The sequence below is a fragment of the Vulpes lagopus genome, chromosome 6 (genome assembly GCF_018345385.1).
Source record: "Vulpes lagopus strain Blue_001 chromosome 6, ASM1834538v1, whole genome shotgun sequence".
Lineage (NCBI taxonomy): Eukaryota > Metazoa > Chordata > Mammalia > Carnivora > Canidae > Vulpes > Vulpes lagopus.
This window is the reverse complement of record NC_054829.1, coordinates 63,593,939-63,610,442: the sequence shown is the minus strand read 5'-3', so window position 1 is coordinate 63,610,442 and position 16,504 is coordinate 63,593,939. Positions and strand designations below refer to the sequence as shown.

Here is a 16,504-nt window from a genome sequence, read left to right as displayed (position 1 = left end):
GGTCCCTAAGGCCGAAGGAATGGCCGATCAGTTGACAGGGTCTCTAAAGACGCGGGCACGCGTCTGCCAAACCCAGGGCGCTTTCACCGCACAAGGAGGAACTGCGTTCCCACGGGAGCTCGAGGTGGGCACTTCGCTCCCGAGGCCGCGTGGACCCGGCAGGTCTCCCGGGGCGCACGACCCCCTGCGCGGCCGGCGGCCTCCGCCAGCGCGGAGCCCGGGTCCCCCCACGGCCGCAGCTTCGCGGTCGGGAGCCGCGCGTGCGCCCGGCCCTCCGCACCCCGTGAGGCCGGCCGCGCCGCTCCCCGCCGCTCCGACGCCCCGCCCGCCTCGCCGCCCGCCCCGCCCCTCCTCGCCGCCCCGCCCCGCCCCGCCCCGCCCCTCCTCGCCGCCCCGCCCCCTCCCCGCGCGGAGCTCGTGCGCGCGGCGCCGCCTTTATAGCCGCGGCGGGGGTCGCGCTCTCCGCACTCGGGTGCAGCCGGGCGCAGCCGACTCAGGTGCGCGCCCCCGGGCGTCCCGCGGCGGGCGAGCGGGTGCTGGGCGCCCGCCTGCCTGTCCGAGGCTCTGCGCCGTCGTCCCAGCGGCTCTCGGCCGCGATCCGCTCCCCTGCCCCGGGCCGCGGTTGCACACGACGCCGCGTTTGGCTCGATCTGCAGCCGGAGCGTGGCCCGCAGCGAGGCGCCCTCTCCGGGGCAGCGGCCTCCGGGGTCACCTCTCCCCGCCGCCGCCCCTGGGTTTCCGAGGGGTGCGGGCCCCCAGGGGGAGGGCGAGCGCAGGGTGGCGGGGACGAGGGGCCCCTCGGTTCCCAGGAGCCTCCCTCGCATCCTCCGTGTCTCCCAGGCCCTCGCAGCCCCTCGACCATGTCGGCAGCCTGGATCCCGGTCCTCGGCCTCGGTGGGTACGCGCCCCGACCGCTCCCGTCGCACCGAGCGGGGTGGGGGCTGCAGCCAGCCGTCGCGCTGTCCTCTTTCGCAGGTGTCTGTCTGCTGCTGCTGCTGCCGGGGCCTGCGGGCAGCGACGGAGCCGGTGAGTCGCGGGCTCCCGTGTCGGGCCAGCGGGACTGGGTCCCAGCGCTGGGAGGGGCTGGGCGGCGGGCAGGAGCGCGCCCACGCCGAGCCCTGGGCCTGGGCGGCGGGACCGCACCGAGGGCGCCCGGCTCGGAGCCGCTGCCCGCACACCCTCCATACCCACAGCGTGTCCACTCCAGCTTACCCCTGTCTCCCACGCGAGGGGGCCCGGTATCCGATGGGGACGTTCTTCCCAAGACGCGGAGAAGGAAGCGTCCCCGACCCACGGTCACACCGCGGGAGGCACCGCAGCCGAGCATCGGCGTCAAGATCAAGGCAGGGGAGTATTCTCGGGTCCCTCCGAGGGGCACACCAGCCTCCGGCTGCCCGCGGTGTCAGGGAGAAGCCCCCAGAACCGACTTCGGACTGACAGATTTGGAGCAGAAATAAGCAGGTTCTATTCGGATAAAAGTGCTTCACTTCCAAGAGACTAACTTCCTTGTTTCCTGTCCTGCAGGAGTTGGGCTGTGCGACCTGGGGCAAATTAACCCCCTGGTTTTAATTTATGCACCTGTAAAAGGGGTGATTGAGCTACACGACATTTTTGTTTGTTTACATGACATTTTGTAAAGTGAAACATCTTTTTACTGGCTTCCTTAAATTAAGATATTAAGGCCCTGCATCTAGAGGAAAACTGGTATAAATGGTCCTCCAAAAGCAAAGGGTGGGACCTTGAAAGTTTCGTGCGTGTCTATGAAAATGTTTTTCATTGGGGCACCTGTGTGGCTCAGTCAGTTAAATGTCCAACTCTTGATCTCAGCTCAGGTCTTCTTTTTGTTTTTTTAATTTTATTTTATTCATGAGAGACACACAGAGAGAGGCAGAGACATACACAAAGGGAGGCAGATGTTCAACTACTGAGCCACCCAGGTGTCCCTCAGCTCAGATCTTGATCTCAGGATGGTGAGTTCAAACCCTGCTTTGGGCTGCATGCCCAGTGTGCAGCGTACTTAAAAAAGAAAGAAAAAAATGGAAGATGTTCCTCACAGGCTCAGCTCAGATTTAATATCTTTACCTTAGGCAACTGTGTCCAGTTTTTTTTGTTTCGTTTTGTTGGTTTTTTTTCCCCAAATCCATTTATTAGTTCTTACTGTGCTGACAGCTGGCATCATTAATACTTTAACAAAACCACTTAAAATTAGCCAAATATCTAAGATAGTTACAGGCACAAAAGATATACAAGTTAAAACCACTTAAAAAGTAATATACCATAATTTGTATTTGACCATAACTCTATTGAGAAATGATTGTAAAATTAAAATCTTACAAAAACTGTACACCATATACGTTGAGTGATTTACATCTTAGAAAATAAAGGCAGTCTTTCATTGTTACACATTTAGTGTCTCTGGTGGTTTGAGGAGAGAAACACCATGATACTTTGAACTTTTATGCTTTTCTCTTATTGACTGTTGTGCATGCTGTGGTGCTCTGAGGTAGGTCTGGTGAAGGTCCATGAGACAAGGCTCATTATTACAATTGAGATTTTGTATTTCTAGAAGAATTAATAAATGGTGAATGACTAATATCAATTTTCTAGTTCTATTTCTAATTATGTATTCCCAAACTGTTAAGAACTGAGAAAATTCTTCCAATAGGCTTTGTAGTGGTTGAGGACTAGATTAAATTGGACAACTGGTTTTTGGGTAGCTAAAATTTGGAATGGTGTGGAACCATACATACCTTAATATTCTTAAGAGGAAGTGTAGAAATTAGTAGGGAGATAAACCCCCAGTTCCCACCCCATTTTACTCCCCTCATAATCCTAAGAATGTCATTACATGCCTTCCTTTCTCTTCAGTTCCCATTGCTATCACATGCTTTACCCGAGGACTGGACATCAGGAAAGAGAAAGCAGATGTCCTTTGCCCAGGAGGCTGCTCTCTTGAGGAATTCTCTGTGTTTGGGAACATAGTGTATGCGTCTGTATCAAGCATATGTGGTGCAGCTGTCCACAGGTAAGCTGAAACATGCCAAAGAGGGAGAAATCCAAGTGTGATGATATCCTTTCCCTTTTTAGCCAAATGGACCTCCTCAGCTTCGTTCTTTTGATTCCAATATTGGCCATAGAACATAGATACATTTTTAAGGTTTTCGTGGGTATCCTTGAAGCACCGGCTATACAAAGGAAGCTTTCTGACTAAAGGCAAATTTTATGACTTCTTGATAGCTAGATCCATGTGATTTTAGAAATTCCTAATCATGCAATATATTAGTGTTTTTACTGTGTGCTGGACATTGTTTTAACTTCCATGACAACCCTACAATTGTACAGAGTAGGTACAATTTTATTCAATTTTATAGTTGAGGAAACTGAACTCAGGAGTGTTGCCAACTATCTTGCCGCTGTTAGCAAGTGCCAGAGCTGGAACTGAAAGCCCAGGTGTGCTTCCAGAGCCCATATTCATCACCCACTCTGCTATCTTGCAAGACTTTTTTTTTTTTTCCCAAAGATTTATTCATGAGAGACACACAGAGAGAGGCAGAGACACAGGCAGAGGAAGATGCAGACTCCCGGTGAGGAGCCTGATGTGGGACTTGATCCCAGGACCCCGGGATCAGGACCTGAGCCAAAGGCAGACACTCAACCACTGAGCCACCCAGGCACCCAAGACTTTTATTTAAAATGAAGTCCAAGGACATAAAAGTACCTTAGAAAACTAAGAAAATCATTTGGTGCTATTAACTCTGAATCTCTGAGCTGTAGGGAACAGGATCCTACAGGTATGTTCCTATCAACATTTAAGAAGTTTGACAGCACAAAACCATTTTTCCCAGGCAGGTTTTGTACCTGTGCAAGCTAGTTTTTAAAAAGGCTGGCAGCATCCTTATATATCTTCCCCAATGAACTATTTTCTTGATTAATCGGAACATGGTTCTGTAAGTCAGTCAGGTACTCCTGAAAAAGCGTGGGTACAATATCAGTTGTTTTTCTGTGTTGCAGGGGAGTAATCAGCAACTCAGGGGGACCTGTGCGAATATACAGCCTACCAGGTCGAGAAAACTATTCCTCAGTAGTTGCCAATGGCATTCAGTCTCAGACACTTTCCAGATGGTCTGCTTCTTTCACAGTGACAAGTAGGTACAATTATATTATTCTTACTTTTGTGTAAATATTTCCTCACCACCACCACCCCCCAAAAAAAAAGTTTTATGCTTTTCTTAATCCAACCTCTTAGACTCTGATGGAAAAGCCTGCAATCAAGACTCAAAGGAATCAACTAAAGGTTACAGTCAGGGGACTGGACTGGACAGGCAAAGACTCAGTCAGTTAAGCATCTGACTCTTAATTTCAGCTCCAGGCCTGGTCTCATGATCCTGAGTTCAAGCCCCATGTTGGGCTCCATGCTGGGTGTGGAGCCTACTTTAAAAAAGAAAGAAAGAAAAACAAACAAATAAACTTGCATTGTCTGTAATCAGAATTCCCTGACTTTTACCACATAACACTGAATCAAAAAACTGGTGAATAAAAATGAATGTGAATTCATTTTTGGTGATCCTTTTTAAGATCTGATTTAATACATAAGAACCCATTTTGGTTCTTTGAAACTAGCATGAAGCAAGTACTCATGCAATTGCCATCACTCAATTATATTTATCATCAATTACATTTATCATCCTAGAGACCCCTAAATTAGATTCATTATGCTTTGATGGTAAAGAAAGAAGAGGAAAAAAAATAGTCTTTTCTTTATTTTAACAGAAGGAAAAAGTGGTACCCAGGAAGCCACAGGACAAGCCGTGTCCACAGCACGTCCACCAACAGGTATGAAATATGGAAGTTATCTCCTTGCCATCTGGCACAGCATTTGGAAATTAAAAATAAATTTATTGATAGCTTTCAAAAGGAAACTGATGTTACACACAAAACATGGGTGCCTGGGCGGCTCAGTCAGCTAAGCATCTGACCTCAGCTCAGGTCAGGATCTCAAGGTTCCCCCACCCCCCCAACCCCCATTGAGTTTGCACTCAGCAGGAAGCCTGCTTCTTCCTCTCCCTCTGCCCCTCCCCTGCTCATGCTCTCTCTCTCTCTCACTCTCTCTTTTGCTTTCTCAAATAAGATTTTATTTATTTATTTGAGAGAGAGAGAGAGAGAGAGAAGGAAGCAGACTCCCTGCTGAGCAGAGAGCCCAACATGCGGCTTGATCTGAGGATCTCCAGATCACGACCTGAGCCAAAGGCAGAGGTTTAAGTGACTGAACCACCCAGGTGCCCTCAAATAAAATCTTTAAAAAAATTTTTAAAGCCGACAAAACAAATATCTTAAGTTTACTAGTGTATTACATAGAGAAACATTTTATATTTCAAATTCCTTTCCTTTTTATATTTTCAGTTATAAACTCTGCTCCCAGACATTCTCTTGAAGTGCTATTTCTGTCTGATTAGATAAATCCCATGCCTAGAAACTGAACAAAGTAAAACTGGAACCTCCTAGTTGCCATATGAAAAAAAGTAATTAGTATGTGTCCATTTTAACATATAGCCAGGGATCTCCTTTCCTAATATTGTGGCAGTTTTAAAGTCAAATAAATTAGGAACATTAGAATCTAACTCTAGTTTCCAGTCCTGCCTCAACTGTGGTTTTGAGATATCAAGTCCTGGATTAGTGGCATATCAAATATATAGGCCTACAACAGTTCTGACTTGTTTCTTTGCTGGGACATTGCTTCCCCATCCAGAAAATTGTGAGAAAAAAATGTTTTTAGGAAATAAATTTTTTAAAAACAAGTATTTTAAAGAATGATACTCCTTTGTCATTAGCTTTACCCCATGTGGACTTCTTGCTATGAAACTGTCTTCCTTTTACTAAGGCCAAGGGCTTCCTTTGTTTCAGGTAAACGACTGAAGAAAACACCTGAAAAGAAAACTGGCAATAAAGGTAAGAGTCCATATATCCATTGAGGAAAATAACATTCTCTCCCCTTTCCTCCCTCCTCTTGTAACTGCTAACAGAAAGACTTGTTTGGGTATTTACAGACTGTAAAGCAGACATTGCATTTCTGATTGATGGAAGTTTCAATATTGGGCAGCGCCGATTTAATCTACAGAAGAATTTTGTTGGCAAAGTGGCTCTAATGTTGGGAATTGGAACAGAAGGACCACATGTGGGCCTTGTTCAAGCCAGGTACCAATCTTATTTAAAGTGGCTGGAGACTTGATGATAAATGATCAATCCTTTTAGTGGATACATGCATTTTAGTTCCATATACACATACTGAGTTGTGGACAGTCTGAGTTCCCATACTATAAATAAAGGATTTAAGATTGCCTAAGCAGACTAGGTAAGTCTAAGTGCTTCCTTTCTGGAATAAAAAGATTGAGAATTATATGCTATTTGAGGACCGGAAGGTAGACTAAAAGGTTTTGTTGCTCATACTAATTACCTCTGTACATACACTCTACTCAATTCCCAATTCCTCTTTGCCAAAAAAAGTAATAGGTCTGTTCCTCCTCCCTATTCTGTCATTCTTTTAGACATTTCCCATAGTTCCTTGGAGATCTGAAGCTCAACCTCTTAAATTTTATTCATTTAAAAATAATGTTGATGGCTTTTAGGATTATAATATGCTCACTCTAGAAAGCTTGAAAAACATGTAGAGTACAAGAAAGAAAACCAATTTCCCAAATATGCCCCTCAGAGATAATCACTATAAAATGTTTTATAACCCCCTTTATTTTAAAAAATATTTTATTCATTTATTTGAGAGAGAGAGAGAGAGAGAGAGAGAGAATGACTGGAGAGAAGGGTGTAGGGAGAGGGAGAAGCAGACTCCCCACTAAGCAGGGAGACTGACATGGGGCTCAATTCCAAGACCCTGGGATCATGACTTGAGCTGAAGGCAGACTCTTAAGCCACTGATTAATCTTTTGTACCTGTGTGTATAATTGAAGTATAGTTGACACACAATGTTACATTAGATTCAGGTGTACAGCATAGTGATTCAACATTTCTGTATGTTACTCTATGCTTACTGTAAGTGTAGCTACCATTTGTCTCCATAGGATCCTATTACATGCAAATGACTACATTCTTTATGCTGTATATTTTATTTCACACCTGGAAACCTGCAACTCCCACTCTTCCTCACCCATTTTGCCTATCCCCTACCCTTCTACATATGTGTATTGCTTTTTCAAAAGCTCCAACTAAAAAAATATCTCATGTCCTATTTTTTCATCCCTTAGTATTTTGAGCATTTTACCAGATGAAAACTACTTTTCAAAAAATGATGTTTGGGGTGCCTGGGTGTCTCAGTCAGTTAAGCATCTGACTCTTGATTTCAGCTCAGGTCATGATCTCAGGGTTGTGAGATCCAGCCCCATGTGGGCCCCATGCTGGGTATGGAGCCTACTTAAGATTCTCTCTCTCCCTGCCCCACCTCCCCTACCCAACTACTCACCCCCCGCTCATGCACACGCTCTTAAAAAAAAGTTTTATAATGTTCCTTTGCATGATTATTTGCTTAACCATTGTTTTTTTAACCATTACGTATTACATTGTGATTAACATCCTTATGTCATCCTTGTGCCATCTTTGATTAGTTCATTAGACTAGATTCCTAAAAGTGAGATTTGTATCAAAAGGTTCTGACATTTTTAAGACTTCTGATACAAAGTTAAATTGCTTTCTAGAAAGCTGATCCAGTTTAAACTGCTATTAGCAGTGTGTGAGTGTAGCACCAGTACAACAAATATTAATGTCTATTTCATTTGTTATTTTTAACAACTGGTTCTTAATTTAGATAGATTTTTTTGGTATGAGAATTTAACTTTGTTTTCTACATAATTTAACTATTTTCCCACACCTTTAAAACAAATGAGCTTCTTATTCCATTGATTTATCAATTTTATTTTATTTTATTTTTTTTAATTTTTATTTATTTATGATAGTCACAGAGAGAGAGAGAGAGGCAGAGACACAGGTGGAGGGAGAAGCAGGCTCCATGCACCGGGAGCCTGATGTGGGATTCGATCCTGGGTCTCCAGGATCGCGCCCTGGGCCAAAGGCAGGCGCCAAACCGCTGCGCCACCCAGGGATCCCTGATTTATCAATTTTATATACAAGTTTAGGCAAGTCAGTTTCCTTGATCTATAAGCTAATTTTACATATTTCCTACAATTTTTTGATAATTGTAGCTTTAGTGTTCATTTTAACATCCCAGGGGGTAAATTCCCCTCAGTACCTTTCTTCTTAATTTTTTTCCTTGCACTTTGTATCCAATTCTTTTTCAAAATGAAAGCTACACTATCTTGTAGTCTCAAAGACAAGCTTCTCTATAAACTTCTTGGATTATAGTTTTCATATTTTAGGAAGAACACCAAAATAAACTATATCAAGAGTTTATTAAAAAAAAAAAGAGTTTATATTTAGGCAGAAAAACAGAACATATCATTAAGGATGCAAAAACAAGACTAAATCTCATCCACAATTTAGATAGTTGAAAAGTTACCATTAAAATGAAAAGGTTGGGCAGCCTCAGTGGCGCAGCAGTTTAGCACCACCTGCAGCCCAGGGCGTGATCCTGGAGACCCTTGATCAGGTCCCACATCGGGCTCTCTGCATGGGGCCTGCTTCTCCCTCTGCCTGTATCTCTGCCTCTCATTCTCTCTCTGTGTTTCTATGAATAAATAAATAAAATCTTTAAAAAAAATAAAAAAATAAAAATAAAATGAAAAGGTTATCAACCCATAATATCTGATTTTGTGACCTAGCATTCCACCAGATATACAGAAATACAACCAGTGCTATACTTGTCCCTCAAAATTCTTGACTTAGTGGCAACTGATAATACTGAGATCTTAAAATGTTGCACTTAATGAAATACTGACTTATCTAAAAACTAAACACAACAAATGGTGCTTTAACTGTTTTTACTCAGCATGGTCTCTAAAGAACAGAGCAGTGATAAAAATGAGCTGAAATCCTTTTACTATTAAATATGGAAAATCCCTGCAGCACCTGGGTGGCTCAGTGGTTGAGCATCTGCCTTTGGCTCCGGTTGTGATCCTGGGGCCCTGGAATCAAGTCCCACATCAGGCTCCTCCCAGGGAGCCTGCTTCTCTCTGTGCCTCTCTCTCTGTGTCTCTGATGACTAAATAAAATCTAAAATAAATAAAGTCCCAGATCTTATAATATACATTAGGATGTCAATATCATTATAACAGAAATATTGTAATACTTCAGTTTTATTTTCTTGTACCTTCTCAATTTTAAAATGTTAATCCCAGTGTCCTTGACATTGCCTCTCTTCTGACCAGAAACCTGATTATTTTATAGACAGACACTGTTGAGTACTTCCAGAGTCTCGCACTGGAACAGATCTAGCCTCACACCCAGCCTCCTTCCAACTCTCTGCTGCCCAACTCTGCAGATTTCCATGAAGTGGTGCTCTGGGCCAGGCCTGTTTTCAGGGGCACCATATAGTTTAGGCATGGACTCTGGAACCAGACAAACCTGAATATGAAGTACAGATATGTTTTGTTGGACAAGTTACCTAAATATTCTGAGCCTCAGTTTCGTCATTTATGTAGTAAGGATAATAGTTTCTGCCTTGTGAAGTTATAATGAAATGATATGTGTAATATGTATTTAGCATATTACCCAGAATAAAATAAACCAAGGTAGCAATGGTTTTTGGTACATTTCTGCAAGAGGCCTTAAAATTCACATGAGGAGGCAATACCTTAATTGACTGCATACTACAGAATTAAGAAAGAAACTTAGGCATTGTCTGATTTAAAGACTTTTTTTCTAAGGTATATAATGTTGCTTGTTTTACCTTTCCAGTTCTCCCTAGGTAACATTTTTTCATTTTTCCACTTAGTGAACATCCCAAAATAGAATTTTACTTGAAAAACTTTACATCACCCAAAGATGTTTTGTTTGCCATAAAGGAAGTGGGTTTCAGAGGGGGTAATTCCAATACAGGTAAGTAGACTTTGGCATCTGGGATGTAATAGAGGAGAGGGTTATGAGTGATCAGACATGCAGAACAGCATTAGGCTATTTTATATAAGCAGATGTGAAACTCTTCCTCCTGACACTGAAATCTTGACTAGGTTTGTACTTGATCATCTAAGATACTCAATTTATAATGGAAAATATACCAAAGTGCTCATTAATAGTGCTGTTTAAAACACAAAAAAAGAATTGTGCTTTATTATCCTTATATTGGGTAGGACAGATAGCCGCTTTAGAGAAGGCCCTGTTCAGCATGTTAAAAAGAAGCAAAGATCAACAGACTGATTTAACAAATGCAGAAAGAGCTAGAGAGGCACTATAGACCTCTGAAGGGACATTTCTTGTTCTGTGTCTTTAGTGGTACTAGTCAGTCACTAAGGGATAGATAGCAAAAGTACAGTAGTGGGAATCAGTTGTGTTTCTGACTGATTGATGTACGATAAGGAAATATAAGGCTTCTGGGAGGTAATGGGGGAAGTCATGTGGGTTGTGAAGCAAAAAAAAAAAAAAAAAAAAAAAAAAGCCTGATGGATTAGAGAACTAAGTTCTATGTAAGTTAAATTCTTAAACTTTTGGTGGCTTTAAGTTGGTACGGGGAAATAGAGATATCATTTGAGCAGTGGTGCTGTTCCAGCTTACTTCTTTTTCAAACCTAGGAAAAGCCTTGAAGCATACTGCCCAGAAATTCTTCACAGCCGACACTGGAGTAAGAAGAGGGATCCCCAAAGTGGTGGTGGTATTTATTGATGGCTGGCCTTCTGATGACATTGAGGAAGCAGGCATCGTGGCCAGAGAATTCGGTGTCAATGTATTTATAGTTTCTGTGGCCAAGCCTATCCCTGAGGAGCTGGGGATGGTTCAGGATGTTGCGTTTATTGACAAGGTAAGGAGGTGAAGGTGTCTTATGTTACAGTAGTGATTTAGTTTTGGGCCCCAAGGCATAGTGCTGACTGGCCCTTACCTGGATTAACTTTGAACAGTCAAGATAGAAACATTTAAAAAAAAACTATAAAAACATTCTATAATTTTTAAGAAGAAATAATTTTATGTCTCACCTATAGGCTGTCTGTCGGAATAATGGCTTCTTCTCTTACCACATGCCTAATTGGTTTGGCACCACAAAATATGTAAAGCCTCTGGTACAGAAACTCTGCAGTCATGAGCAAATGATGTGCAGCAAGACCTGTTACAACTCAGTGAACATTGCCTTTCTAATTGATGGCTCTAGCAGTGTTGGAGACAGTAATTTTCGCCTCATGCTTGAATTTGTTTCCAACATAGCCAAGACTTTTGAAATCTCAGACATTGGTGCCAAGATAGCTGCTGTACAGTTCACCTATGATCAGCGCACAGAATTCAGTTTCACTGATTATAGCACCAAAGAGAATGTCCTAGCTGTTATCAGAAACATTCGCTACATGAGTGGTGGAACAGCTACAGGTGATGCCATCTCCTTCACGGTTAGAAATGTGTTTGGTCCCGTGAGGGATAGCCCCAACAAGAACTTCTTGGTAATTGTCACAGATGGACAGTCCTATGATGATGTTCGAGGTCCTGCTGCTGCTGCACATGATGCAGGTAAGGTTCTTGTCCTTTGGGTAGGGAACGGAGGGGTTCTGTAAGTTTTGTAAATATAAACTTAGGCATTTATTTTATTGAACAAACACATTATGGTATTGTTCAAAGAGCTTTACCCAGTATTAGCTGACTTAATTGTTAAACCAGCCCTATGAATCTCATTATATGGACAAAGAAACAAATTTCCTCAAAACCACATAGCTAGCAAGTGGTGAGGCCAGTATTCAAACCCAGGCAGTCTGTATTATTGGGAGAATTGCCATGAGAATCATGTCATATGTCAAGGAAACATGTTACAAGTGCTTATGTTTGGCTCAAACTTGGAATATGTCCCCCCCAAAATCACAGTTTATCATAATTTACCATGAATCTATTTGATAATTAATCCTTTTTTTAGTAGTTTTGAGTCTGGCATGAATTTTCTTAGATGATAAGGTCACCAGTAGACTTTAATTCTATTCCATCTAAATTTCCTTTTTACTTTTTCTTCTTGAGATAATAAAAACACACTCTGCTGTTGTAAAAGGGTATAAAGAGGTCTTCTTTCTCCCTTACCCCAACCTTAATATTACTTTTGGCAAAGCCCACTTGTTCCTGAAAATATTAGCATAATGTGTTGCTGAGATCAAATAGGGCAACAAAAAGCTAGCATTCCCTTTCCGGGGATGAAACTGAGTGATTGCAGTCCAATAATACCTAAAAAGCAAAACGCTAACTTGGGAGAGGGGAATTAGCAACCTTGCGTTTTTCTATACTCCTACATACGTTCTTTTCCCTATTTAGTTCCCAATGACTTCACCTTTTTCCTTTGATACTTATTAGCACGTTTTAATGCACTTATGTACTTTTTTTTTTCACTTATGTACTTTTATATTGGTGGAATACTGTCATTTAGTGGGTAGAGAACTGATACATGCCATTTAAGCTATACATTGGCTTATTTGTATACATCTGGGTTATTTTATACATCAGCAGCTAATCCAGATCAAAGACCTGCTTGCTGTCATTCTTAAAAATGTAGCTTACAGGAGCACCTGGGTAGCTCAATCGGTTAAGTCTGCAACTCTTGTTTTCGGCTCAGGTCATGATCTCAGTTATAGGATCAAGCCCCACAAGGGGCTGCGCGTTCCACGGGGAGTTTGCTTGAGGGTTTTTCTCCCTCTGCCCTTCTCCCCATTTATGCATACACTGTGTCACTCGCTCTTGTAAATTTTTAAAAATATAATTGCTTACTGAACTAATTTATGGTTAGCGGGCTTAGATTTACACTGAATTAAATGAACTAGATTAACTCAAATATATCTTCCCTATGTAATTAGTTGAACTTCAGAGGGTTTGGGGCACACCATTTTCATGAAAATTATCCTTTAGTGATCATGAGGTCAAAGTTAACAAAAGCCAGAATACAAGTTAGGCTTACAGAGCTAGGCCCTAACTTTTTTTATTTTTTTAAGCCATAATTATATATTGGGTCTGAGCTAATGATTCTGAGCTTGAATTCAATCTACAAGTAAGGAAAACTGTGGGGAGAACTTTACTTCTGTTAGGGGAGAGGAGTATTGACTGGCGGTGATAAACCAGAAATTGTTTCAAGGAGCTTTTATATAAACTCAACCTGATTTATATCTTAAATATTCACAACTCTGAGCACTGAATACCACTAGAAGGGGGATGAAGTCTTAAATAGAAGAGAAACACTCTATAGGGAATTTCACCCAAAAGAAAAGATGGTAGGGTACATGAAGAATCTGCTAAAAAACTACCACACTTGGGATGACAAACCAATGCTTGTTATCACCCTAACCAAAACGTAGTTGAGTAAAAGCCTTCTTTCTATATAGCACATGGGAACGCAATGTTATGCCTCAGTGTGTAACTAGGATAAATTATTCCAGCTTCACCTTTCTCTTTGACTGCTTTTATCACTAGATTTTTGCTTTGGGATTAGGGGTTAGATGCTGACTACTGGCAAATTTGCCAATGTAACCTACACATCCAAATGGAAGAATTCTCATTATTCACAGAAGCCTAGTTGCCATCCCTGACAATGCAGTAGCCTTAGAAAACTTCCATTTATGTATCCCAAATTTTGTGCCATTCTTTCATGCAGTTACATTGTCTATAACTCCAGTAAAATGATTAACTGTAGTGAGGACAGGTAGCCCATTCTCAGGAAGTTTTCACCATTTCACTAAGAATGTTATTGTAGTTTATTTATGAGACACAGAGAGAGAGGCAGACATAGGCAGAGGGAGAAGCAGGCTCCCTCTGGGGAGCCCAATGAGGGACTCTATCCCAGGACCCTGGGATCATGACCTGAGCCAAAGGCAGGCACTCAACTACTGAGTCACCCAGGTGCCCCTATTGTAGTTTTAATTTTTTTTTTAAATTTTATTTATTTATGAGAGAGAGAGAGAGAGAGAGAGAGAGAGAGAGAGAGGCAGAGACACAGGCAGAGGGAGAAACAGGCTCCATGCAGGAAGCCTGACGTGGGACTTGATCCCAGGTCTCCAGGATCACACCCTGGGCTGCAGGTGGCGCTAAGCCGCTGAACCACCTGGGCTGCCCATGTAGGGTTTTTTTATTTATTATTTATTTATTATTTTTTTTGTAGTATTATTTTTTTTTAAAGATGTTTTTCAGGGTATCAAAAACTTGCCAGTTATCATGTGATTCATCTGTTAATATGGTAAATTATACTGGTGGCAAAGGTTGTTTTTGACCCAACTGTTTAGCCATTCTCATCTCAATGACTGTTAAAGCCTACCTAACCACTTGGTGGAGATTGTTTTTTGGACATTAGAGAGTTTCCTCTACCATTATGAACTAATTCATGAAAAATATTTACACCTGATTTTATATATAAGCTGGAACTTGATTTTACTTCACTTAAAAATATTTTCATTGTAGGTATCACCATCTTCTCTGTTGGTGTGGCTTGGGCACCTTTGGATGACCTGAAAGATATGGCCTCTAAACCAAAGGAGTCACATGCTTTCTTCACAAGGGAATTCACAGGATTAGAACCAATTGTTTCCGATGTCATCAGAGGCATTTGTAGAGATTTCTTGGAATCCCAGCAATAATGGTGACAATTTGGCAACTGAAAGAAAAAGTGCAAGAAGATAGAAAATGTCATTTTCTCATAATACCAAAATACTATATAGCATACTAGGATCAGATGCAAAACTCTTATATTAAAAATGCCAACAGCTATTTCAAGCAAATAAGCATTCATTTAAAGCTACAACCTTCTGACAATTTAGAATTGTTAAACACTGCCAAGGCTTCATAATCATGACCCTTAGAAACTCAGGAAAGAGGAGATATCATGCATCTAAATCTTAATAATTCTAAAATGCAAATTAAATGTAGAGATGCAAATTCCATAGTTCAATAAGACTATGATGCTCAGAACAAAAGCAACATTCCTTCTCTAATCATTCTGTATTAAATAAGGAAAATTAAATAGTTCTTTAATTCAGTTTAAATGTTAAGTATTTTGCCCCAATAGATGTCTTAAAACGTTGTTAATATATTAAAAAAGTTATAATTATGAAGTGGAAGGGAATTAAGTATCATTTCCTTTGTAGTGTATTTTCATAATAGCATAACTGATATATCACACTGAACAAGATAACAGGAATGCTTGGTATTTTTCTATTTATAACCTTAATTTTATATGTGTATAGATATATTTGGCTTATACTCTAAAAGTCATCCATGTGCTGAAAAGAAAGCTAAGTTGGTAAATTTTTACTTACTACTTGTAAACATTTGGCTCTGAGGAAAAACATTAAAGGTAGAACTGCAGGAAAAAATATTATAGTCTGACTTATTTAAGCAATAAAACTGTTAGTGACTATTATTCTAAGCTGCTTTACTTTTATTATTCCACGTATCTATTGCTGGGACATGTGAAAAATCCTGTATTCACTATTTAATGCAGAAAGACCAATTCTGAATTTTTTCTTAAATTTATTCAATTACTTATTGAATGTCTACTGTTCTAGGCATTCTACACAGCCACGACTAAGTTAAACAGCATGAGATGCTTTTGGTTAGTTCAACAAAAATGTTAATTTATACTATTTAACATTATTAAATATGCTTGTTGGTTCTTGAAAAGTGAACTCCCTTAATATAACTGTTGTTACCTCACCAAGAGCTCTCCCTTCAGATAGAGAGAAGAGGTATTGTCATCCCATGTGGCTTATCTTCTTTACAGAGAGGACCTTTCCTCTCCCACATCCACCTGTGCACACCATCTCCCTTCACATATACACTGATCCTATCTGAAACAATTTACAAGTTGATCTTAAAAAGGTGTTAACTGTTTTAGAATTAACACGTGTACTCCACTAAATTTTTTTTAAAAGATTTTATTTATTTATTAATGAGTGACCAGAGAGAGAGAGAGAGAGGTAGACACAGGGAGAGGGAGAAGCAGGCTCCATGCAGGGAGTCCAACATGGGACTTAATCCCCGGTCTCCAGTATCCCGCCCCGGGCTGAAGGCAGTACTAAACCACTGAACCACCCGGGCTGCCCTCCATTAAATCTTTTGAGTCTAACAATTTTACAGGCTGTGTAAAACAAACGGAAGGGCCATATATTGGAAAGGCCGAAATGGTCTTTAACATAACATAAAAATTTGACAAAATGGGGTATGGGAAGACAATAAACTGGGGCCCAAATATGAATGATTCATGTCACAAGAAGAATTTTCATTAAGCAAAAATGGGTTTAACGTTTTCCCTCAATAAACAGATCACAAATTCTTAGCTGAGAATGCCACTCCCTGAAAAATTAGTTCAAGCTTAATTAAGGAAATTTTAATGAAAAACTAAGCTTAAATGAAAACCCAGCCTCCAAACATCAAAAGCATTTTTAAAGGA

At 41.2% G+C, this 16,504-nt stretch overlaps 1 protein-coding gene across 1 annotated transcript; it reads left to right on the top strand.

Annotated features, from left to right (window-relative positions):
- Positions 1-399: 399 nt before the first annotated feature.
- COCH (cochlin) lies at positions 400-15,475 on the top strand. The gene is made up of 12 exons (XM_041758281.1): positions 400-497; positions 841-894; positions 976-1,026; positions 2,869-3,025; positions 4,012-4,145; positions 4,771-4,833; positions 5,902-5,946; positions 6,045-6,192; positions 9,893-9,996; positions 10,686-10,912; positions 11,091-11,607; positions 14,518-15,475. Exons 2-12 carry the CDS (start codon positions 861-863, stop codon positions 14,691-14,693), a joined length of 1,656 nt encoding a protein of 551 aa, XP_041614215.1. The 5' UTR covers positions 400-497; positions 841-860; the 3' UTR covers positions 14,694-15,475.
- Positions 15,476-16,504: the final 1,029 nt, after the last annotated feature.